At 35.0% G+C, this 24713-nt stretch overlaps 2 protein-coding genes across 9 annotated transcripts in view; one reads left to right on the top strand and one right to left on the bottom strand.

The window, feature by feature from the left end:
• The window catches only part of LOC143239156 (protein spitz-like), a 122639-nt gene extending 112324 nt beyond the window's left edge, over positions 1-10315 (top strand). For all 5 annotated transcript variants that reach the window (XM_076480012.1, XM_076480011.1, XM_076480009.1 and 2 more), the window contains 5 exons: positions 3572-3743; positions 4317-4375; positions 5124-5229; positions 7885-7999; positions 8172-10315. In XM_076480012.1, the coding sequence (XP_076336127.1) occupies positions 3572-3743; positions 4317-4375; positions 5124-5229; positions 7885-7999; positions 8172-8237 (518 nt within the window). In that variant the 3' untranslated portion in view covers positions 8238-10315. The remainder of the gene's footprint in view (positions 1-3571; positions 3744-4316; positions 4376-5123; positions 5230-7884; positions 8000-8171) is intronic.
• A 3203-nt stretch (positions 10316-13518) lies between these two features.
• The window catches only part of LOC143237070 (meprin A subunit beta-like), a 37333-nt gene continuing 26138 nt past the window's right edge, over positions 13519-24713 (bottom strand). For all 4 annotated transcript variants that reach the window (XM_076475907.1, XM_076475909.1, XM_076475908.1 and 1 more), the window contains 5 exons: positions 22612-22871; positions 19214-19346; positions 17971-18129; positions 15450-15709; positions 13519-13915 (listed from right to left, as the gene is read on the bottom strand). In XM_076475907.1, the coding sequence (XP_076332022.1) occupies positions 13826-13915; positions 15450-15709; positions 17971-18129; positions 19214-19346; positions 22612-22871 (902 nt within the window). In that variant the 3' untranslated portion in view covers positions 13519-13825. The remainder of the gene's footprint in view (positions 13916-15449; positions 15710-17970; positions 18130-19213; positions 19347-22611; positions 22872-24713) is intronic.

The raw sequence follows: 24713 nt of genomic DNA, 5'->3' as shown, positions 1-24713 counted from the left end.
GGGATTCACTCGCTTTGTTACACCGTTATCATACTGTCAGCTTATGGGGATTCACTCGCTTTGTTACACCTTTATCATACTGTCAGCTTATGGGGATTCACTCGCTTTGTTACACCTTTATCATACTGTCAGCTTATGGGGATTCACTCGCTTTGTTACACCGTTATCATACTGTCAGCTTATGGGGATTCACTCGCTTTGTTACACCGTTATCATACTGTCAGCTTATGGGGATTCACTCGCTTTGTTACACCGTTATCATACTGTCAGCTTATGGGGATTCACTCGCTTTGTTACACCGTTATCATACTGTCAGCTTATGGGGATTCACTCGCTTTGTTACACCGTTATCATACTGTCAGCTCATGGGGATTCACTCGCTTTGTTACACCGTTATCATACTGTCAGCTTATGGGGATTCACTCGCTTTGTTACACCGTTATCATACTGTCAGCTTATGGGGATTCACTCGCTTTGTTACACCGTTATCATACTGTCAGCTTATGGGGATTCACTCGCTTTGTTACACCGTTATCATACTGTCAACTCATGGGGATTCACTCGCTTTGTTACACCGTTATCATACTGTCAGCTCATGGAGATTCACTCGCTTTGTTACACCGTTATCATACTGTCAGCTTATGGGGATTCACTCGCTTTGTTACACCGTTATCATACTGTCAGCTCATGGGGATTCACTCGCTTTGTTACACCGTTTTAATGCTGTTAGCTTATAGGAATTTCCTCGCTTGGTTACACCGTTATCATACTGTAAGCTTATGCGGATTCCCCCGCTTGGTTACACCGTTATCATACTGTAAGCTTATGCGGATTCCCCCGCTTGGTTACACCGTTATCATACTGTAAGCTTATGCGGATTCCCCCGCTTGGTTACACCGTTATCATACTGTAAGCTTATGCGGATTCCCCCGCTTTGTCATAAAGTGCTAATGAAATCTAAAGAGTAAATGCTCGAATTTCCCTAAGCCGTTTTTGGAGTAATATTTTCTTTTGGAATCTGTTTACACAAACGTTTTAAACCTTGGTCTCAATTTGTTGAACTAATTTACAAATTCCATCCTCGTAGACATTTCCCATAATCCCCCTCGTTAATGTGACGTATTACAGAATGTAATAAAATCAAACACGGGGTGTTGGTAACCTTTAAACGAAACTGTATACATCAGAATTAAAATATGAAAACCATTTAGTTACAGTGATCTTATAAGTTACTGAAGCTGTACCTTCAGTGATCTAATAACACTTAACATCGAAGGTCAGCAAATCAAACAAATATTTCGAGACTTGAATGTTAAGTGGATAATGACAATAAAAATTTGATACTGTTCGATGTTATATTCGTTTCATTTTATCTTTGTTTAACTTGTAGCTGCTTCTGTCGTATCTCAGGCGGCAAGACAAGCTCTGGTGTTGGGTGAAAGACCTCGTAGGCACCAGACAAAGCATATGTAGTGTGGTTGAAATATTGTGACGTATTCCATTCCTTTCACTCGTACGTTCGTAGAATTTTAATTAATGTTGTAAGCAACAGATATTATGTTTCGAGGATTTGTCCTTCTAGGTGTAGAATGTTAATAACCCATGATATTTTAGATTTTACCCTTGTCGTCACTGTCGACCTAAACAAGGGTTAAGTGTTCATTTTCTTATTACTTTATTAATTTCATTTCGTTTTTGATTTATTTATTATTGTTTAAGAAATTAATTTGTATATTCAAGATTTAGAAACGCTGTTTCTTTAAATCCAGTTTTATATTTCAAACTTTGGTGGCAAGTCGTTAATTTCGATTATTAAATAATAATAATAATATGATGGTTAGTAATTTGCCAAACTGGATGTACTTGTCACAGGAATATGTTGTTTTTGTCTTTTTTATATGTATTTATCAACTGCTTTTCCAACCTGTTTTCTTTTTTTACTTGACCTTTCTGTAATGGTATTTTAATGTGTTGCTTCCGCTAGTACCGGTACAGTTCTGTACTCACAGCTTCAAACATATTTGGTACTGGTACAGTTCTGTACTTCACTTGCTACATGTTCACAGCTTTAAACCGTAGCTGGTAGTGGTAGAGGTTCGACGTTAAAGATTGAAGTGCACTCTTCCGGCTGTAGTTGTAAGTATAATTGTTTTCCTCTGGTGTCCACTGGTTCATGATGTCACTTGTTGGTAACATGAGACTGTGTATTTGATTTCAACTGTCTTCAACACAACAAACGGGTTTTGCGAAATGTTTGAAAATATTAAAACTGAGAGGACGTGTTTATAGTCTGACTTCCTGTACATTTTTTCTTACGTTTACATGGCCTACTAATTTTTATCGACTCATATTTTCTCTGTTTTTTGTCAATATTCTGGTACTTTTACTGACAATAATATCCAACAATTACAGCCAGATGTTAGGTGATTTCACATCTGGTTCCAAAACTGTATTTGTATGTACTAAACCAGATCTAACTGCATGTTTAAACTGTGTGCCCATCTGAATTGATCCATGACTTTCTAATTGACCAGTTAGCAGTTATGATCAAGTCAGCATTAAAAAGAGAGAAAAAGCAAAAAGGCCATCTAAGAAGGAGGGACCATAACTTTGCTCTGCATGGCTGACTAGTAAGGGTTTACCGTGCGTTACGTAGATGTGTATGCTTGACATTTACAATTATTTGTTTAACCCTAAACCCTCGTTTTTCTAGAAAGATAAGGTCTGAGCCTATGTCTATTATTGTATAATTTTAATAAAAGTATGTGTTTTCTTTGACACGGTTCAGATACAGAGTTGACTATGTAAACGTGACGCGATGATTAGTGTTGACTGGTAAAACAGTTTTAACTTTACTGGATAAGTCCTAGTGTAGGCAGGAGGGTGGCAGTATTCGGTACCTTGGTTGACGTCTTTTGCCAGCTGAGCCACTTTCTCAAGAGAAGGTAGGTTTTAGTCTATTTTACGTGTGTATCTGTAGGTCATCTCGGGTGGTAACGTCCTGCCACCATTTCCTCTTCCTCTGATAAGAAAACTATTGAGTTTGGAGCTAAATGTACGCAGTATTTTTGCTCCATAACGTATATTTTGTCACCACGGAGCTGGCGTAAACTTTGAAGAAGGCGGACTGTCTGGGCTGGAAGGTGTGTCGTAACGTTCCACATGGTAGTTGTAGAGCTGTGTCTGAAAAGGTGACGTAACAAACTACGACACGTCCAACTTTATACCTCATATTAATAACAAACATCAGAGCATTGGGTAGCGATGGAAAGTTTTCATTCTACTACATAAGATACTGAAACCTTTTTATTTACCGTTCTTTAAAAGTATGGCGTTCGTTCCAAGTCTTAGTTTTAATTGTTTAGGAACTCGTAAATGTGCTGAATGTTACGCTTAACATTAGTCACCATAGTCAGTTTGGGCCGAATTTGAATTGTAAAAAACAACAACAAAAAACTCTATGTATTTCAAATTTGGTAACACTTCGTTCAAGATATATATTTAAAAAGTACATTTTGATTTCCAAATGTGATTATATTGAGGTCCTAAAGAAAGTAATTTTACTTTTCAGAGGCATGTTCTTCAAGATCCACGCCGAAGCCAAGACCTCCAACAACCACGATGAGACCGAACATAACATTCCAGACCTATGCCTGCCCAGAGACCTATGCTAAATGGTACTGCCTCAACGGTGCAACATGTTTCTCTGTGAAAATAGGAGAATCAATATTGTACAACTGCGAGTAAGTGGACGAAATCGTTGTTTTCTTAACACCTTAAAGAATGAAAATTAGTTTGTTTTGCTGGTAACTGGTGTGAATAGCATGAATCAACACCCACTGGCAATAAGTAGTCGATAAAGGCACAAAAGTACAGTAGCTGGTGTGACAGGTGTCCTGATCATGAAGGTACAGTAGTTGGTGTGACCAGTATTGTTTTGAAAACCAAATAGTATTAACTAGTATTTTATCCCAAGGAAAAACTTTGGATTATGTTTGTGATATATCAAAGAAGTCTTTGGTTTTTTGTAAATTATAGTAACAGACATTCGATCTTTTCAAGTAATTTTAAATTGTACTTAAAACATTGTAAATAAGCAATGAATTAGTTTCAGGGACTTTGTTGTAGGTTTTATGTGAGAATAAATGTTTTTAAAACTTGTGTATTATTTCAGACACTTTAGTACTTTACACTAGGCACTTTAGTGTTTTAGGTACGATAGTTTATACCTTACTATATTTGCTGATTTTTCGTACTTTTCATTAGTTAGTTGGTGTTATATTTCCGTAAATAATTGATTTTCTTCATTTTTTCAGATGTGCAGATGGGTATATGGGCCAGAGATGCGAGTTCAAAGATTTGGACGGGTCTTATGGTAAGAACATGTTTCATACTGCTTGTTTGTTTCAGTAAAGTAAATGAAAACAACCTCAGTTTCCCATGGAACAGTGTTTGAAAAATGTAATGTAAATATAAACGAGTGATTTAAATTTTGACATTTGACTAATTAAAATTAGAATAAATGATTTTAGATGTAAACTGACTTTGGTTTGTATTTCGAATACTGCTAAAAGTTAACATTAATTTTTAAGTCTGCATTGTCTATCTGACATTAAATTAGTCTTTATAGGAATCTTGACACAGAATTTATGGATTTTTATTTAAAAATGTGAGTCCATCTTCTTTTGGAATTTTCTTGTTTACTAGAAAAAGGAAAATGTTTTATTGATAGCTTGCATAAACTGGAAAAGTATTGTTTACCCCCAAATTCCGTTTAATCTGTCGAAGTTTCCCATTTCTGATCAGAGGATGTCAAATGTACAAATTAAGAGAAGTATGAAAAAACTATGTGGATTTAATGAATACGTTAGATCTGTTTTCAGTGACTTGCTAAATTTCAAAGTTAAAACCATAACTAAAATTATGCTTCATTTAAGAGAGAAGTGAAATGTCCTTTACCATTAATCCTTCAGTCAGTGCATCTGCAATGTATGATGTGGTTGTGGTCAGTTGTTGTGACAGAATCCCAGACTCCTGTTTCTTGTAAATTATTGACTTTTCCCTCAGATGCATGTTGTCAAAGCACATGAAAATTCCATGTGATTTTTCTTTCTTTCTAACAGCAATTAAAGAAAGAGGAGTGATAATAGAAAGAGCTAGCATTGCTGGAGGACTGACTATTGTAGTGCTTTTCCTTGTTGTCTCTCTCTGTGTGTGTTTATACTTAAGGTAAGTATAGTCAAGGTTTGAAGTCCTATTTTTGAAATTTTATATTTCTTACAGCACTGTTTAGAAGTTTTAGGACTAGAGAATATTTTATCATTTTTTACATTTTATGGAGCTAATTCTTCCATGCCAATAGAGAATGTAAACTTTAACACTTTGGTAACGCTTCACTGATCCCTGTTGACAAACTGAATGAGCCAAGACAAGAATACTTATCATTCGTTAGCCTTCCCATATATTTGTACCAAGGACATGTTATAAGGGTTCTGCTTGAATAAATATATTAATCAAATTTAGGGTTTGAAATAACTGTCATGGTACCTCTTAAAGTGTCTTAACTATATGAAAAGACGTTAACATGATCTAGCATATGATAGTCGTAATTGCTAGAAGAAATCAATTTAATAGCACTACACAAATAAACCTTGATAAAAACAGTGTTTAACACTATATATTAAGTTTTGTTGTTACACCATGGCCCATAAAATGTAGAGAATTGTCAGTAAAACAGAGAGTTCACATAAAACCTTCAACTGATGCTGGTTGGACTATCCAACAAACTGTTACAGACTTGAAATGGTCCCCAAACACTGTAAAGTACACCCTAGATAGTGAGACCAGAAACAGATAAATATTAACATAGGAAAGGAAGAGGCAGAACACCTGAACTCAATGATACTGATGTTAAGTATCTTAGTTTATACAGCTTTCAGGACAGAAGGAAGACTGTTACTGATCTCAAGCATGAGATAAACAACCATGTACCAGATGATAGAACAGTGTGAAAAGATTCAATGAGAATGGAATATTTGATCATGTAGTAGTTAACCATATAACTGTCAAGAGACTGAAATTTACTAAAAAGTACAAAATCTGGACAGTTGATGATTGGAAAAAGGTTTTATGGATGGATGAGTAAGACTTTGGAATATGTAGTTTAAAGCATGAGTTGCACATTTGGTGAATTGAAGGTTAAAGATATTTATCAAATTTTATCACCTGCCACGAAGCATGGGGAAGGCAGTTTGATCATTTGGGAGTGTTGTTATGCTGAGGCAACAGGAGATACTTGCAAAATAGGTGGAATACTTGACCATCACAAGTACCATCAGATACCGAAATGTCATGGTATACTCATTGGTCTGTGTTTATTGGTAAAGGATTCTGCTACCAAGTAGATAATGACCCCAAACACTCATCCAATCTAAACTACTTAGCTAAGAAAGAAGCTGCTGGAGTAATTAAAATGATGTAATGACCCCCAGTTTCAACCCAACTAAACAGATCTTGGATTTGATAGCTAATGACCCACAGTTTCAACCCAACTAAACAGATCTTGGATTTGATAGCTAATGACCCACAATTTCAACCCAACTAAACAGATCTTGGATTTGATAGCTCAAAAACTTGAAATCAAAAATTATTTTCAAGTAAACTTTATAGGAGCGTATTAGAGACATTTTGAAATTCCAAAGGACACTTTGGTTAAATATGTTGCAACAATCAATGTCTGAAAGATTGTCTGCAGTTATTAAAACAAAAGGAGAAAACACAAAACATTAACTGTTTGCTGAACTCAAGCCTGTCCACTTGGTCTGTTTTACTAAATATGAAGATAAATATAATTTTGATGTTTCACCTGTGATTTAACTTCTACTGTGGCCTGAGATCTAATCTGAGGACCCACAGAAGTTTACCACAAACAGAATATGTTTGGGGCATTTACACAACTTCTTGTTGCCATAGTGACAAAGAAATAATATTGAAAAGACAAAAATGATGTAAAAATTTCATACAAACAGAAATGACACATTTTGAAGTGTGTTAACCATTTATATACATGTGGTGTGTCTCTCATGGGTCTAAAATGATTGATAAGATCCTTACATTGTGATTGGTCTGTAAACATCTATAGCCAGTGGTTGTCAACATTTTAAGCCTAACAAAATGTGACCCAATTTCAATGAAAATAATTCACTTGAGGTGTGTATGGTGTTTCGTGAAAAATTTATGTGATCCAGAAAATTTTATCGTTTTTGGATTCGCTGTAGAAAAATTACTGAAAATGTATAACAATTTTAAAACAATAAAACAGCTGCAGGCCTGTTATGTTAGGAATGTAATAATCGTCTAGATTCTATGAATATTGGGAATGACATAACAGCCCAGATTTCTGGGTTCTTGTGCTGTTTGGGACAGTAAATGGTCTCTATGCTTGCTCCCCTCACCAAGTCATGCTTCAAATGACTCCCCTGATCACAATGCCTAGGTGTTGTAACTATTGTTGTCAGCTAATATAATTATAATAAAATGCAGCACAATTTGTTACATCCACTGTTTTCTGTAGCAAACTGCAATTCGTTTTACCTACCATAAACTGTTTTTCTTCAGTGAACTCAATGTTGTCCATGTACTTGGGAGTGATAGTTTGAAGTATATTCTGCACTTCTATCATTATATCTTAAATCTATAATATCCATTACTCGTGTTTGCATAGAAGCATGGATTGGTTGACAGTTGGGAAAAAGGTTTTATTTCTATTACTAGATTTATAATATCCTTAGAGAGCGTGTAAGAAAGCTACTGTATAGTTTTGTTTTTTCCACTACTCTGCTGTAGGAGATATATTTAAATAAACGTTTTTATTTGTGATTTCAGGCAACGAAAAAAAGATGTTAAGGAATCGTACGACTCGTCTGTTGACTCAGAGAGAAAACCCTTCTCCTCCCCAGTATCTGATCGTCGAAAACCACCTCAGGATTCTGTGCCCAGTGTGAGTTAAAATAATCATTTGGTGATGACTTCTTGTTAGAAGAATATTTGACATTCTATTTAACCACCTGATTTTCTGTTAACCTGTTTTTTAACATTATTATTGATAAGCAATAATGTTTTTATTTTCTGTCAAATATTTTGAAATATTACTTCTTTTCTTCTGTTTATAGGATGTTGAATCCGGAGAATCGGGACCCTCCAACGTCAGGTCCTCAGAATTATCAACAAGTCCCTAACAGTAACTAAGGAGAGGACTGGTCACTTGTCCTCATGGCCAAGTTTATATGGAGCTTACACAATGGCAAAGTTTTGTCCCATTACAGCTTTCCTTTATTTTTTCACTGTTCACTAACACACTGAAGGAACTCGGTTGGTTACAGTGACATGTAGTGTATATAGGTTTACAAAAACTGATGTGTGAACTTTAAGAAGAGACAAGGGACTCTCATGGTTATGTTAGTCACGTGGTTACCATAACTCCTTACAGCAAGGAGGGAGTTGTGCCTTTGATATCTGGAGGAGAGTTAAAACAACTAATAACGACTTTTCAATAACGACTGAAGAAGTTACCTGCTTTCTGCAGAACTAGGGTTAGCTGGTTGTTGAAGTAATTATTTTGATGTTTATTGCTTTAGCTAACAGGAAAGATCAGAAATGGCTGTAGTACAGCCTTCTGTATTGGGCAGCTAAATTCTAGTGTCTCATTAACAGTTACAGAAATGACAAGGCTATTGACTGCTTCCATAACCAAGAAAATATCAATATTGGATGTACAGATATTGCATTATAACCCCCAAATTTGGAAACTAGTATGTGTAAATATTAACCAGTGTCACAGAATTATATGTAAACTGTTAGCTAATTTTAAGCTGAGTATCAGCTAACCCTAAACTAGAGTGCTATGTTATTATTAATAAAAAAAAACAAGCTTAGTACATGAGTTTAATCTAACAACAATCTATCTTCTCAAGGATTTTTTTGTGATTGGTTGGTAAACAAGCAGAACAAAGTATTTCTTTAGAGTTTAACTGTTTGGAATTTTGTTTGTCATTTAGTGATGATTTGCTGTTAAAGCAACAGGTAAAGTTATTACTATTTAATTTGAGCATGCAAACTGATATCATATATATGTACACTCCTGTATACCTAGATACAAGTTTCCTCAGCCAAAACTGTTCTGCAGTTTGTTGTTGTTTTATTTGAGGTTTCCTTGTAGATAATTTATGTGTGGCTGGACCCGCATGATTCGAGTGATTTTGTGCAAATTTCTGGTATTATTTATATTAAAAACACACTTACCTGTAGATAGATCTATATCAATTACCATGAGTGCTTTGACATATACCTTGGTTTGGGGTTGTTGGTGTTAGAGCAAAGTGCTTTTAAAAAAAGCCTTTTCATACAAAACAAAACATACATGTTAAAAAAAGAAAAGATATAATGCAATGGGAATTTTTTTTCCAGTGTATATATTTATAGAGAGTGGAAAATTGCATGCATTTAATATACAATTTTTCTAGGAAATTATTACAAAGCTGGGAAAAAATTTCAGATTTTATTAACATTGTATGGGGGAAAAACAAATTGTCAGTTCCTATGTAAAACAATTGGTAGGCTTAGTAATTGTACATGTAATTTAAAGGAGAAATTGTCCCAAGCTCACACTGTCCCTACTTATGATATTTAGTTCTTACTGTCTCATTCCAGAATCCCCCTGAAATGAAACGTTTATTACACCAATATGTACCTGTTTCAAATAATTTCTTTCCAACATAATAATTATTATTATTATTATTATTATAAGTTATCGATTATTTAAAAAGTACTTGTGGTAGTGTAGTGAACATTAAACATTGTTTGTTTTAATAGAAAACACAAATGTTGTATTTTCTTCAAATCAACTGATGATTCTAGTCTTTACACAGCACTAATTTCCAACTTCTCTGTTTGTGTGTGTTATGCAACAATTGTGTTCTAAAAGGGCATTGGATGAAGTAAGAGTAGTGTTTTCAGTATAAAGTAACTTGTATTTTAACATTTAGATGGTTGGCAGTTTGTTGGGTGGTATTTTTTGATGTAGAGATCATTGGATTTTATGATATTTAAGATTAGTTTTCAAACTGTGTAGGAATAATCACACTGCTGTTAATTATGTAGTTATAAATACCTCTTAAACTGAAAACCAAAGTCTGTAATTAGTTGCTACAGTATAAGATATAATGAATTTTGAACAATTAGTGTGGTCAGTTATTAATCTAGGCTTCCTATCCAGGAGCTAAAATCCAGAAAATAAAATTTGTAACAAAACAACAAAGAATGGGTGTCTTTCACTGCTGAAAGAAACATTAAGTTATGATGTCAGGAACTAGTAGTCTCAGTGAGAAATACAAATACAGCCCCATAGTAGAGCTCATGGTTTCGTTACCTGGATCGGATCCACATTGTAAAACATTCCCAACTTTTCAAACTGTGAGTGCTTCATAAGAGCGATAATGTACTGCCTTTCTTGTGGTTAGTACAAAGTTAGGGACAGTGAAGAATTGTCAGTTACCTTTATTAAGTATTTTATGTGTGTGGAAGTCTGTAGTACTTGATAATTTTATGATCGTTACTAAACATTCAAGAAAGTAAAGAGCATCTTCTAATTCTTAATTGACCACTTATGTAGAAGAGAAGCTAGTGAACCCCTTCCACCAAAGAAAACTAGAAGAACTCGGTAGTAAATTAGGAGTTTTACTGAGTGTTCCATAGTTACGTTAAAATCTCGAATTAGACATGTGTGACATTGTATCCACTTTAGTAAAAACCAGAGCCTCTAACACCCTTGTGTTAAAATTACAAATCTAGTTTTAGTACAGCTACAAATAATGTCTGTGTTTAGTTTCATGTGACCTTGAACTTTGAACTTAATTCATCAAAAGTTGAGAAGCTGTTCATTAGGAGATGAACTTTGTACTGAATGTTGTTGAAACAAGATAAAAGTTTTTGGTTTATCCTTTTAACAAATGCACAGAACAGTGAAAACAATATCTTCGTGACGGTAACTAACCAGTGAAATAAAGGCCTGGCACAAGCATGTCAACGTACAGAAACTTTTTAGTAATATATTTGACCTGTAAAATAAACTCTGAAACATAGAGGATACAGATGTTATTAACTGGAAATATGTTAAGGAACATAATTCTATTAATACTAGATGGTTAAATCACTGTAGTGTTGTTGTGTGTGTTTTTTGTTGTTTTTTAAGAGGTAGGGGAAATGTGGAAAGAAAAGGATGAAATGAAAATCTGCATCGAAATCAACAGAATGTGTGTTGTGTCATCATTCAGTATATGTGGTCAGTTTGGTTCAAGTTGTACGTTACTGTTGTGTCATCATTCAGTGTATGTGGTCAGTTTGGTTCAAGTTGTACGTTACTGTTGTGTCATCATTCAGTGTATGTGGTCAGTTTGGTGTGGTCAGTTTGGTTGAGTTGTACGTTACTGTTGTCATCATTCAGTGTATGTGGTCAGTTTGGTTCGAGTTGTACGTTACTGTTGTGTCATCATTCATGCGGTCATTCGAGTTGTTACTGTTGGTCATCATTCAGTTTGCGGTCAGTTTGGTTCGAGTTGTACGAGTTGTACGTTACTGTTGTGTCATCATTCAGTGTATGTGGTCAGTTTGGTTCGAGTTGTACGTTACTGTTGTGTCATCATTCAGTGTATGTGGTCAGTTTGGTTCGAGTTGTACGTTACTGTTGTGTCATCATTCAGTGTATGTGGTCAGTTTGGTTCGAGTTGTACGTTACTGTTGTGTCATCATTCAGTGTATGTGGTCAGTTTGGTTCGAGTTGTACGTTACTGTTGTGTCATGGTGTGAATGTTATGTTCCTCTCCCAAAAGCAATAATTTTCAGTAGCATCACACGTAATTCATATGTAATAATGTATTTCTGTTACATTACATGCCACACAACTGTATTTTGGACCATACAACTTAATAAACTTTCCTCTCACCTTCTACTGTACGTAGAAACCAGTGTTCTAATATACTGTTTAAACAGACCAAAGGCAAATTTTATTTGGAAATGTCAAACCAAACTAGTGTATATTTAGTTTCTTTAGCTATTGTTTTCATGTTTAATATTTTTGTCAATGTATTGATGAAACTTTATGGCCTTTTTGGTTTAGTACTGAAGTTGAAATGTGTTTAATATCTTGTTAATAGCACAAGGATATACATGTGTGGTTGTGTATACATACATACATACATACGTGGATGCACACACATGAAGAGCCTTAACTTTTTGGGCTGGAGGGTTCTCTATCGTAACCGCAATGTACGCTTCGTGAATGGAGTTAGGCTTAGCCTACTTGTTATCCTGCTGAACTTTAAGTCCGAGGGTCCATAATTCATGACCTTTTATTTCAAAATCATGCTCTGTAATTTGGGCCTGCAGATGCGTTATACAGTCAGTTTATAGTATCTGAAGATAGGTTTTCAGTTTTACCAATGTTGTTGTTCATTCCAACGAGTAAGAAATTTTTAAATTTATTACTTCATTTGAGTAGTTGTTTCAACCAGTTCTGTATCAACAGTGCATGACTATATATATAAAATCGTTTAGAAACTCGTTATTACTTTTCGGTGTAATGTTTATGCATGTTGAACTTTATTATACAAACATTACATAAACTACAGGTTGTTACTTATTTTACAATTCTGTCAGTCCAAAATAAATAGAATACCGTCCAAAAATATCCAACCATTAAATTATACCACCTTGCCAACAACAACAACAAAAGTTGTATTCTAATGAGCAAGTTTTTACTTCAGTTTCATTTATTAAACCTGAAATAAGTTATATAAAATAAATTTCAATTACAACATTTTAAGAGCAGAAAATTCTTGATATTTGAAATATGCTGAGCAATAATTAACTTTTTCTTCTACCTGAATCTTGAGTGTTACGTGGTGTTGCGTAATGAACTATGAGTGTTTGTGTTACATGGACGTAGTTGTGTTGTTTGTTATAGTTTCAGTTTCAGTTTCGTACTAAGCCTCTTAGGGGTTTCTGAGGTGGCACCCTCATTTTACTCGTGAAAGATAGATGGTGAGTGTTTGGAATTAAGCACAAAGCTACACAATGGGTTTTGTGTGCCCTGCCCACCACATGTATCAAAACCCTGTTTTTCGCAGTGTTAGTCTGCAGACATACCGCTATGCTGCCACTGGAGGGCCATTAAAGGGAAGGCAGGTAGTCAACATCACCTACTATTTACACTTGAGCTATTCTTTTATCAAAGAATAGTGAGATTGACCTCCACATTATAATGTCCCTATGTCATGAAAGAAAGATCAGGTTTGTTGGAACGGGAATTTGAACCTGTGACCTGGAGAGCGACCTAAACACCTGGCCATCCTGGATGTAATTTATCTGTTTCATAATGCATCGAAGGGATTGTTTGTGTTACACTGATGTAATTCATCTGTTATGTAACAATTAGTTTGAAACCAGACAAAAATGAAATGCAACTTTTATTAAAAGGTAAAATTTATTACCCCGAAACGTTGATACCGTATTACTTGTGTTAACTGTTGTAAGACTTAAACAGACGTATTAGCTTGTAGCCATACATCTGTTGTTACTACAACATTAGAACTTAAGCAACTATAAACAAATATTCCTCTTAGCCATCCACTTGTTATTACATTAGTCATCAACAGCATAAGATATTAACATTCTGTAGAAAAAAGAAAAATCCCTTTTATGCTTTGTAATCCACGATGACTAACTATTATCCCTCGCTCCAGTTGGAATGAAAAGTACAAAAATTATTTTTTCAGAAGTCGCACGCCCCCGTTTTCAGGATAATATCGTCGAGAGCCATATCGCTTCTGGTGCCGTTTGCAACCTGACCTTCGAATATGATCTGTTCAGATGACATAGGAGGTTGTAAGATGTTTAGAAAGGATTAGAATATAGAAGAAATAAACTTGAGACTCAAATATATGTTACCAAGATGTTGGTAAACTTTAAATATTAATTTTAAAGGCAATTTGAGAATTACAGTGGAGCGCCGTTAAGCCGTGGTATTTGGCGGGTCAACCTGCTTAACCGCGGCTTAAACCTTTGTGACTGAAAAGCCGAAGTCGCCAACAGCTCCGCGGAGAAGCCTCATCCGGCCCATTGCGTGATCATTATATCGGATTATCGAATTAAAAAAATACTTCAATTGTTGATCACTTTTTTCACGGATTTACCGCGGATTAACTTTAATGTATGGAGAGGTGTGATTCGGTAACAATGGCGGCCTCCATAAAGCTGACATAGAGAGCGGATAAAGTAGATTAACGGTCGATTTCTATTGTAATATATTTTATTTATTTCCCAAATTAAAGCAAATCCTTTTTAAATATCCCCTTGAAGTTATAAAGCCAGGATTCAATTCGTAAGCCGCGTTTTTAAACATTCTTCAAATTAGCGGTGAGCCGCGATATCCTCGCTCACAAGACTTGCTACAGCGGCTTAAGCGATTTCGCGGTTTACTGGTCCGCGGCTTAATGGCGCTCCACTGTATTAAACACCTGTTCCCCAGTTAGCATAATTAAATGTAACCTATTTGTTAATTAATATAATAATTAAGAAAGCAAAAATTATCAATACAATTACATGATTAACAATGACGATAATTTATATTTAATAAATACAACTGTTCGATATAATTGTGAATTAATATTCGTTTTTTTTATCGCTGGTAATAAGTAATGTTCAGGGTTTCATGTTGTTTGTATTGCTCCAAGTGGGATAGTTTATGACACTTGTATACAACTCAAAATCGGGTAGAATACCTCAAAGTTTAGAACGTACAATTAGTTCTATTTTTTATCCAAGGAAGTAGAAAATAATTATCATAGAATCTTCGTGGTCTGACAAATGTTCTTGTTAATGTTGTGATGATTAAAAGAAAACCTAATTCGGGATTGGCTGTGTGATTTGGTGATTGTCTCTAAGTAAAGATTTAGTAAGTAGCCAGGTACTGACGTGTGTGATGTGGTCACAAGTCAAGTGCTTCATGTGTCTCACAAGATTAGCTTCAGTATCAGAAGGTACAGCAACAATAATAATAATGGTGAGTTTTAGATAAGATGAAAATGGTTATGTGGTGATGTTTGTAATTTTTAGTAACTGTTGGGTAAGTTGAACGCTATATATATGTCGAAAATTCATATTTTGTCCTTTGAGTGGAATCTATTAAACACTTCGTGTAATCTTTCAGTTAATATCCATATCTAAATGTGAAGAGTACACTGATAATAGTTTAAACAAACTTGCCAGATCTGAGAATAAAGTTTGAGTTCCGAGTTATTTGTGAACACAAAGTTAGTTGTATACGGGTATAATAATTTACTTTTGTTATTTCTGCACAGAATGTTCGACACTTTGTATAGTTTTGTGTAACTTACCTGGAATGGTTTTGGTTCTGGTTGAAAATGCAATACTTTCTTCCGCCATAGGTCTCCTAGATTCCCTGATCTATGCCACAGTTCTGAAATGTCTTTGTCTTGTTGTACGTGAACCTGTAACATTCCCATGTCTTCACCATACATATGATAGTAAAATATGAGACATCGATCATGCGAGTCACCTTGGAAAACTGGAGAGGTAATACGTGCCCGATCCCCTGGTTTTCGTGGGTAACTTGCCTCCACATAAAGATATGATCCTAAAATATACACAGATACATGTTTACAAGTGCAGTGGGTCAAAGTGCAACGTGACTAGGTGAATAAAATAGAAATATGACGGAAGTCGTACTTTTGATGTTTAGTAATTTTTCTTGGTTCATCTGAATAACAGTTTAGGCTCGCAGTGGGTTAGCCAATCAGATCAATGGAAAAGTAAACAGTAAAGCTTCTACTCTGAACGGATGAGTAGGACTGACTGTCACTGCTATAAAGCACCCAACTCTGAAAGTGTTTTGTAACATCATAATTTGAACGCAGTGTGCCAAAATACAGCGCAGTGGCTAATTTTTGGGGTTTTGGACCTGTGGGCCCATCTTTTGTTTCCACCAAAAATCTCCCTCTGTACTTTGGTATTTCAGTGCATTACAAAGGTGACAGTCATTTTCTTTATTTGGTCAGACAAAACTAACCCAACAGTTAGACTATGAACTAACTGCCTGTTACTGTAATCTATCAATTAATAATGGATAGTGCAGAAAGCTGTTGAGTAGTTTGAAGAGAACATATAAAAACAAATTGAACCCTATTCTGATGCATTAACAATAAGCCATAATCGTAACTTTTCTACCAGGATAACAAGTAACTGCATATACAGTAGTTGTAAAAATATAAGTAAATCCACACATGAAGGGTTAGGTACTTTATACTAAAACAGTCTTGAATATAAATACCAACAAGTCACGTAAAGCCAGTGGACCAGAGTGTATCAGACTACATTTTGAAATTATTTGATTTTCTGTATTCAATGTGATGTTATCGAAAGTTGGGAAGAGTACATAACATCTTTCAAATCGGAACATGCATTCACTCAGAACAATCATGTATTGATGTTGGAGATTTGAAATTTTGCCTACAGGGATATCATTTGTTCTTAATGGTATTGGAAAACATAGAAATATGTATTAACTTAGGACACTAAGGCTAACCAGAAAGAGACCTGGTGTGATAAGCAAACTGTGAAATGTAGGAACATGCACGAATACATGAAAACAAACGTCAGTGGTAAAAGCTATCTACATGTTCCAGGCAACAGTATGTTATGTAACCAAGAAGGATCTCCAGGGTAAAAAAGCAAGCAAGTCGCTTGTTTTACATTTTGCTTCCTATGACGTCACATACTCCAATCAGCCGAAGAATGAAAGGTATATTCATGTTATTTCATTAAAAAATATCGGTCAAATCGTCTACTGATTTCTGTTTGATTGACTGGACCGTTGAACAGATACTGGGAAGCTATCGACCTCCAAGATTAGATGGATTATGGAAAGCTGTAGGGATGAGTGTTGTACCTTCAACATGAATATATTACGATGTAGCCTTTTGTAATGAAAGCTATACTGCAGAGTTGTTGTCAAGATTCGCAGTCGTCAGCCAGAGATCGACTGGATGTGGTGACTTGGAATGTAACAGCGTGTACAGAGCTTAATAAAAAAAATACCAAGACTGTTTTAAAAAACTTGCTAAGCAAATAGCGTGTGATCTATAAGATTATAAACCTTATTATATGTATATCAGAAACAAAGCAATAATTGTGCTATAAAAACACATTAACTGCAGATGTTCTTTTTTCCATATTGATTTAATTTGTTCCACATGTCTGGAATTCGGACATTTGTGAGTCAATACTTTGTCCACTAAACCTTATTAGTGGTCCACACCATGAGTTTGTTTTGAATATCAAACAAAGCTACACGAGAGCTATCTTCGCTAGCTGCCCCTAATATAGCAGTGTAAGGGAAAACAATTATCACCACCCACCGCCAACTCTTGGGCTACTATTTTACCACCAAATAGTGCAATTTAATGTCCTTACGGCTGAAAGGGTTATCATGTTTGGTTTGAAGATGATTGGAACCCCCCACCCTCAGATTACGAGTCGAGCGCCTTAGCCACCTGGATGATGAGAGACAAGATTTTATAAAACTATATATGTAACACTGATTTACAGCCGCAATCGATAAATTAAAAGCAACGTAATAAAACATAGACATTAACTTGTTTTTATAATAATGTTTAGGCCTTATTGCCTTTTCAATATTTCATCAAATTTCAGTGTTTGAACAGTAATTTTGAAATCAATACTTTTCATTATCACAAACGAATGGCAACATTGCTATGAAATGTCCCTGCATCACAACACTTGTATGGAAATCCATAAAAGGTAATTTACATGAGAGTGACACATTATTCGAAGAGTTAATTTAATGAAAGAGCTCCTAGAGGGAAGAACTGTTAATACCTTTATTTGTTCCTGTGGTGTGATCAATGCTAGGACCAGAAGCGAATGTTGTTGTTTTTCCTCTATTTAACAACCAGTTAAAATCTACAGTTGCGTCATCTTCCAACCCACATAAGCCGTCTTCAAAATGGCACGACCAATCAGAAGAGATATTTTGGACTAAACGAAAGATATATATAAACGCGTACATTAAATAAAAGATATACGAAGAAAAGTATCGTCTAAACAACGAGTGATATCCTTTATTATACAGAGATAAGGACTTACATCAGTTGTGTTTAATAACTTATATCTTAGTTTGTTGAATTTAGTCTGCATTTGTTTTATCTCCGACTTAATAGAAACAGTTTGTAGGTCAATATGAAGACATAGAAAGTAACTAACAAACTAGACTCAATTCTGTTGAAAATAAAATTAATATAAACACTCTATTGACTTTGTGATAAAACTTTTGTTTTGCCCTTAACAGTTGTTAATCTTGTCTTCCTATTAAAGCAAAGGACGATATTTGAAAGTTACAAAAAGTTTAGTTATTCTATTTTATTACGGGGTTTTCTGATAATGTGGTTACTGGACCGTGGAGAAGTGGATATCGTTGATTTGAGGTGTATTGATGGTATGGTTACTGGGCCTTGGATAAGTTAGGATGATGTGTTAGGCAGTAGATTATGGTTAGGATGATGTGCTGGTCAGTAGGTTATGGTTTCTGATGATGTGTTGGTCAGGAGGTTATGGTTTCGGATGACGTGATGGTCAGTAAATTATGGTTAGAACGATGTGTCGATCAGTAGATTATTGTTTAAGATGATGAATTGGTCAGTACGTTACGGCGTGTTATATCAATTTCAATGCTGATATATATTTTATTTTAAAAAATAACCAGAAGAATTGTACAAAATGTTTGTTGGGTGACTTTAAAATGTGTTGGTTGGGTGTTTCACGATATAGGATAGCCGTAAATGGAAGTCAACAGGTTGTGTGTGGTGTGAAGGGTAGATCAGAAACCTTCTCTATCTTTGCCAAAGAGGTCTTTGGCACAACTATAGAGTTTATTATGTCGGCTGGAATACAGTAGAAAACACCTTCTGAAATCTCCAACAGGGGTCCTATGGAAAGATTGTCTAAGGTGTAACTAGGATTTCGGAGATGTGATATTGCCCTAAGCCTCAAATATCTTGAAATGTATTTGTAGGGGTCAATATAGGTAAATATATATAACTAACATACTGGATAAGTTGAGTACCTGGATTTATTTTGTCAAAATCTAGATTGCTGGTTTCAATTACTTCCATATCTCTGGAACACTCATAGATGGTGATATCATCTAGAGCAAGGTCACTGAAGTTTGGTCCCCCGATTACACCTTCAAACACAAACTAAACAAGAAGAGAAACACAAGAGTATTTGAATCTGATCTGTATCAAGGTTCGACCTGACTACACATCATGTAATGTAGAACACAGATAGTTGCTTTCTCACAGAAGTCTCGAAGTTACGTGTGGGCTGACGAAATACGTTTTAGTACTAGATCAGTTGAGAATACAGTTATTGTTAAACTCGTCAAGTTATTGTGGTTCCTTTAATTATATTAAAAAATAACACAAGGCAAAAAAATAAAATTTTTAATAATAACAGTATTTAAACTTTACGTCATTATGACGAACACAATGAATGGTTAATTTACTGCCTTAATCAAACTAATTCCGAGATAAAAAGTGTTATAATTGTGAAAAAAACGATAGAAATATTTATATAATTTTTCTAGACTTTTGTATTCTCAGTGAGCTAGGTAATAAATTTTGTTATTGGTAACAAAAGTAACACAAGTTCGATACTTAAGGAAGATGGCAAAGTTTGGTCGTCTTTATTAACACGGTTGTTTGTTTGGTGTCATTAGTTGTTGTGATTAAACCAGTTTCCACTGGCTTCGATAAACTGAAGTAGAAATCTTCATGACTGAATCAATCCATGAAGAAGGGAAACACTTGAAGTAAAAATGTATTTATGTTATAAACTAAACACAATTCCAACAAAAACACATGAAAATCAGTTAAACAAAATACTACTACAAATGGAAAAAACCAACACAATCTCGAAAAACATTTATTCTTACCTACGAAAGACCGACTCACGCACACCACAACCATACTGCACCCCCAAACCTCACAAACCTGATTGTCCGCTATGACCCATAATGTAGACCTACGAACCATTTAACTACAACCTCGGTAAATATATAATGTGGTCATTTTCTAAATATGTAACATTAGCCGGAATCATTTTCAAATACTCTTTTAACTTTAAATATATTCTTAATCAACTAAATTATAAAGCCTTAATGGCCAGTTTTGATGTAATCTCCCTCCTCACAGAAGTCTCAACAACTGAAGCCTGCAAGAAAGCTTTTGAACTTTATATCCAAGACCCCAACGCATTGATATACATCCCCAGCAACCCTTATAGAATTCACCACCATCAACACTAACTTTATGTTCAATAACCAAAACTATCTCCAAATAAATGACCTAAGTATATGGAATCCCGTGTCATCAGTTCTAGCCAACATTTTTACGACAGATTTAATCTCAAGCGATCAATTCAGCCTTACACTCACCACTATACTGGTACAGGTATGTTGATGATACAATTGCTGGATTCACATCTACAGAACACAGTTACTTACTCGTAGTCTTTTCAATCACGCTATCTCGATATATCTCAACATTAAGTTCACCTATGAACACGAAAAACTAACCAAATAGTATTTCTTAACCTCAAAATCACTAGAACTGATACACAATTCAAAACAAAAATCCACGGAATATCACCCATAATGGATTATACATTCCCTGAGACTCGGCACATGAAACAAAACAAAAACTCAACATTTTAAGAAACCAAATAAACACAGTCACAAAACTTTGTTCACCCGATAAAATCAACAAAATAAAACACTTCATCAACATCAACAAATTTCCTAAAACAAACCGTGGAAAAAATGATACGCACACACCTACACCAACAACAATAAATTCCAAGATACAACAAACTACAAAACCTTATACTGCTGCATATCATATGTTCCCGACATCAGCGAAAAAAAAAACCAACACTTGGAAAAAACATAACAAAACACAACATCAGGTACAAAACTAAGGTCCATTCAATGTAAAAACTACACTGACAAACACAACACCAACATTATTTATAAAATACAATGTGATAACTGCCACGACTTCTATATTGGAGAAACAAGCAGTAAAATGGAAACTAAATTCAAAAAACACAAAAAAAATCTTCACATCTTTTTGAACACTGCAAATCAGAAAAACACAACATAACCATAGAAAACGCCCATATATTAAGTAAGGAAACAAATATAAACAAACGCAAAATCAACGAAGCCCTATTTATACAGCAACTAAAACCAAAATTAAACCAATATAAAGGAACAACTTTATACCTATACTGATTAATAACCTAACATCCACCTGCAATGCCCCCTACAATCTCGTAGCCGTCTATACTCTCGTCCCTAAGACATGTCCGGAAACGGTCACATTCAGACTCTTTCTTAACATGAAAATAAATGACCTAGGAAGATCGAAACGTTGTACTTTCCTTATCAATAAAAGTGTTAATACCCATACCACCCATTCTCAGATACATAAGTTATAAACTGTCTTAGTTAACTTGAAGGCCGAAACGTTGTTCTGTTTTTAAACTAAAATGTTAATACTCATACCAGAAGTCTTTAGAATACAACCAAACCAATCGTTCATATTTGACATTCACTTCAATTTTCCCGCTTTAACATCACGAATAAAAGCGAGATGATCGGCAGGAAAGTACATGTAGCCGACGCCAAACGAAAGTGACATTTGATGCTGTGTGTAGTACGGGTCCCTTATCATCACGTGACACGTCACAAACTCAAAACTGAAATTTAAAGACGCATTAAAATGAATCTAATGACATTTAGCTAACCCGAGTTTTGTTTTTACGTTTTGACATTGAGAATAATTTAATGTATTGAACATTAATGGAGTATTTTTGTTTGTTTTTTAAAACATGAGGGTTTTCAGAATGTTCAACAAACCAAGTTATATTTTTGATACGACTGATGATTGAAAGACGGAGATATAAAGTTTTTGTATGTTTTCATAACTTATCTAAATCGCGTTTTAACAATAACTAGCAAATTTTATTTATTCATGGAAAAGATTATAAAACATCAGCGACACTGTACATTTAAGAGGATAATACTACATATACAACAATACTGTGTGTCAGAGAGGATAAAACCACACCTACAACGACACCGTACATCAGAGAGGATAATACCACATCTACAACAATACTGTTTATAAGAGGATAATACCACATCTACAACAACACACTGGTCAGTTCTGATAAGTAGTAGCAATTTCCCGTTATGAATATCTGTTGAATCGTTAATACTGATACTAAATATTAATACTGATATTAAATTTAGAAAATTGAATGTCCGTCGTTTAATAAACATATCATAATATGGTTCCATAAATAATAAATTATTGACGAGCCTTCTCACCAAAATTATGTAGATCCCTCTATCGGTAAGTATTATTACTTGAAAGACTCCTTCTTGTAGCAAGTTACCTGGACTGGCTCCTTCTTAAAGTCAAAGGCGAGCTCCTTCCCCTGCCATTCTGGATGCACGTGTTTTGTCCTGTTCCAAACCAAGATGTTGAACCTATTACGCAGTCTGACGTATACATTGAGAGTGGTCAGTTCGGAGCCCCACATGTGGTAGTAGAAGAGCAGACAGACGCGAACAGAGATCTGATGGAAAGTTGGAGTGACCACTCTAGCTGTATATCCGGACTTCATCTTCCAGGAATCCAGGTGGAGGTAGTATCCTTAGTTATACGATTGGACTAGTTTTATACGTTAATAGTTTAGTCCTCGGTAGTATATAAAATAGAAGAAAAACGTTTTTACTCACACCTGCTACTATTTTCCATGTGGAAGGTGAAGCGACTATCACATAACATCAATAACAATTAAAAGAATAACCCCAACAATTGAAAGATTATAACCGTTTCTTTTATCATGTATTTTATCATGTAGCAAAGTGAAATGCTGTCATCATTCGACATCGGAACACGACACCCATATAAAGATATATTTAATATCTTTGGTATGTTAACACTACTCTTTCATCATTAGATACTTCACCCATTTATACTTTTTTTGCAAGTAATAAACACTAAATATGTTATTGTATGTATCATTATAAGACAGTGATATTAAAAATGGTTTACGTATACCATACCCACATAGGTTAGAAAGAACCTTTAAAATAGGTTTGTCGACGACAAGGTAAGGAAATTGGTTAATACAACCAACAAAGTGATAATTATTAGGTATGGTGGATATTCTGTGTGATAATATCTGTATTTCAAGAAAAGGAATGAAGAAAAGCAATATTCAATAATTTTAGAGTAAAGGTTAGAGGAGGACTCAAACAAAGATGGAAATACTACTCTGGTTGACAGTAAAGGTTAGAGAAGGACTCAAACAAAGATGGAAATACTACTCTGGTTGACAGTAAAGGTTAGAGGAGGACTCAAACAAAGACAGAAATACTGCCATGGTTGATAATGAGGGTTAGAGAACTGAAATAAAGATGGGGATACTGTTATGGTTGACAGTAAGAATCAGAGAAGGGCTCAAATAGAGATGGGGATACTGCTCTGATTAACAGTATGGGTTAGAGGGGGACTCAAACAAAGATGACTCAGCCAAGGAACTCAACGATTAGTGCGTAGTGGGATTTGTTGTAAGTATCAAACACTTCGACTCAGTCAGGTAACTCAACAATTAATGGGGAGGAAGTTCTGATGAAAGTATCAAACACTTCGACTCAGTCAGGTAACTCAACAATTAATGGGAAGGAAGGTCTGATGAAAGTATCAAACACTTCGATTTAGTCAGGTAACTCAACAATTAATAGGGAGGGGATTTGATGTAAGTGTCAAACACATCGACTCAGTGAGGGAACCCAAGGATTAATTGGCAGAGTGTCACTATGGTCTATTACAGTTCAGGGGTAGTTGTACAATGGGCTAGTTCTGCACTCTGTTTACCACGGGGATTTGAAACCTGATTTCATTGTTGTAAGTTACCACTGGCCCACCAGTACGTCTTAGAACTAATATTGGTAAAAAAAAAGGCAAATTGTAGGCACAATACAAATATCACATTTTGTGCTTAAGAACAAATAAACAAACATTAAAATTAAGCTTAGGCACAGCCCTTGAGCGAAAGCTGCTAAATGGACGAACAGGACAAAAGCTTAGTTTGTTTTAGATTAAAGCCACATTGGGCTATCTGGTACGTTCAACGTGGAGAATTGAACCTTGGATTTTAGTGGTGCAAGTCCAGAAACTTATCGTGTGCCATTTGGGGTTCAGAATAAAATATATAAGAAACTAATTCGAAGATCTGACATCGTCTGGTCCTAAATAAGTCTAATTATTACATGTGTTGACATGAGTTTAAAACTGATAATTATACTCTATCATCTGTCACACCTAAAATATCGAAACATCTAAGGTAAGAACAAACCGAGACAAAAGTCAGTATACTAATTTTGTGTAGATAAAATTCAAATTACTGTTTAAAGAAGTCTGCCATCCTCTTGGGGGCATTCTCTATCAGTGTACAAAACCAGGAACATTTCACCGACAAGAAACTAT

The sequence above is a fragment of the Tachypleus tridentatus genome, chromosome 13, assembly GCF_004210375.1.
Source record: "Tachypleus tridentatus isolate NWPU-2018 chromosome 13, ASM421037v1, whole genome shotgun sequence".
NCBI classification, from domain to species: Eukaryota; Metazoa; Arthropoda; class Merostomata; order Xiphosura; family Limulidae; genus Tachypleus; species Tachypleus tridentatus.
The sequence above is the reverse complement of the archived record's forward strand: the minus strand, read 5'-3'. Positions and strand labels throughout refer to the sequence as shown.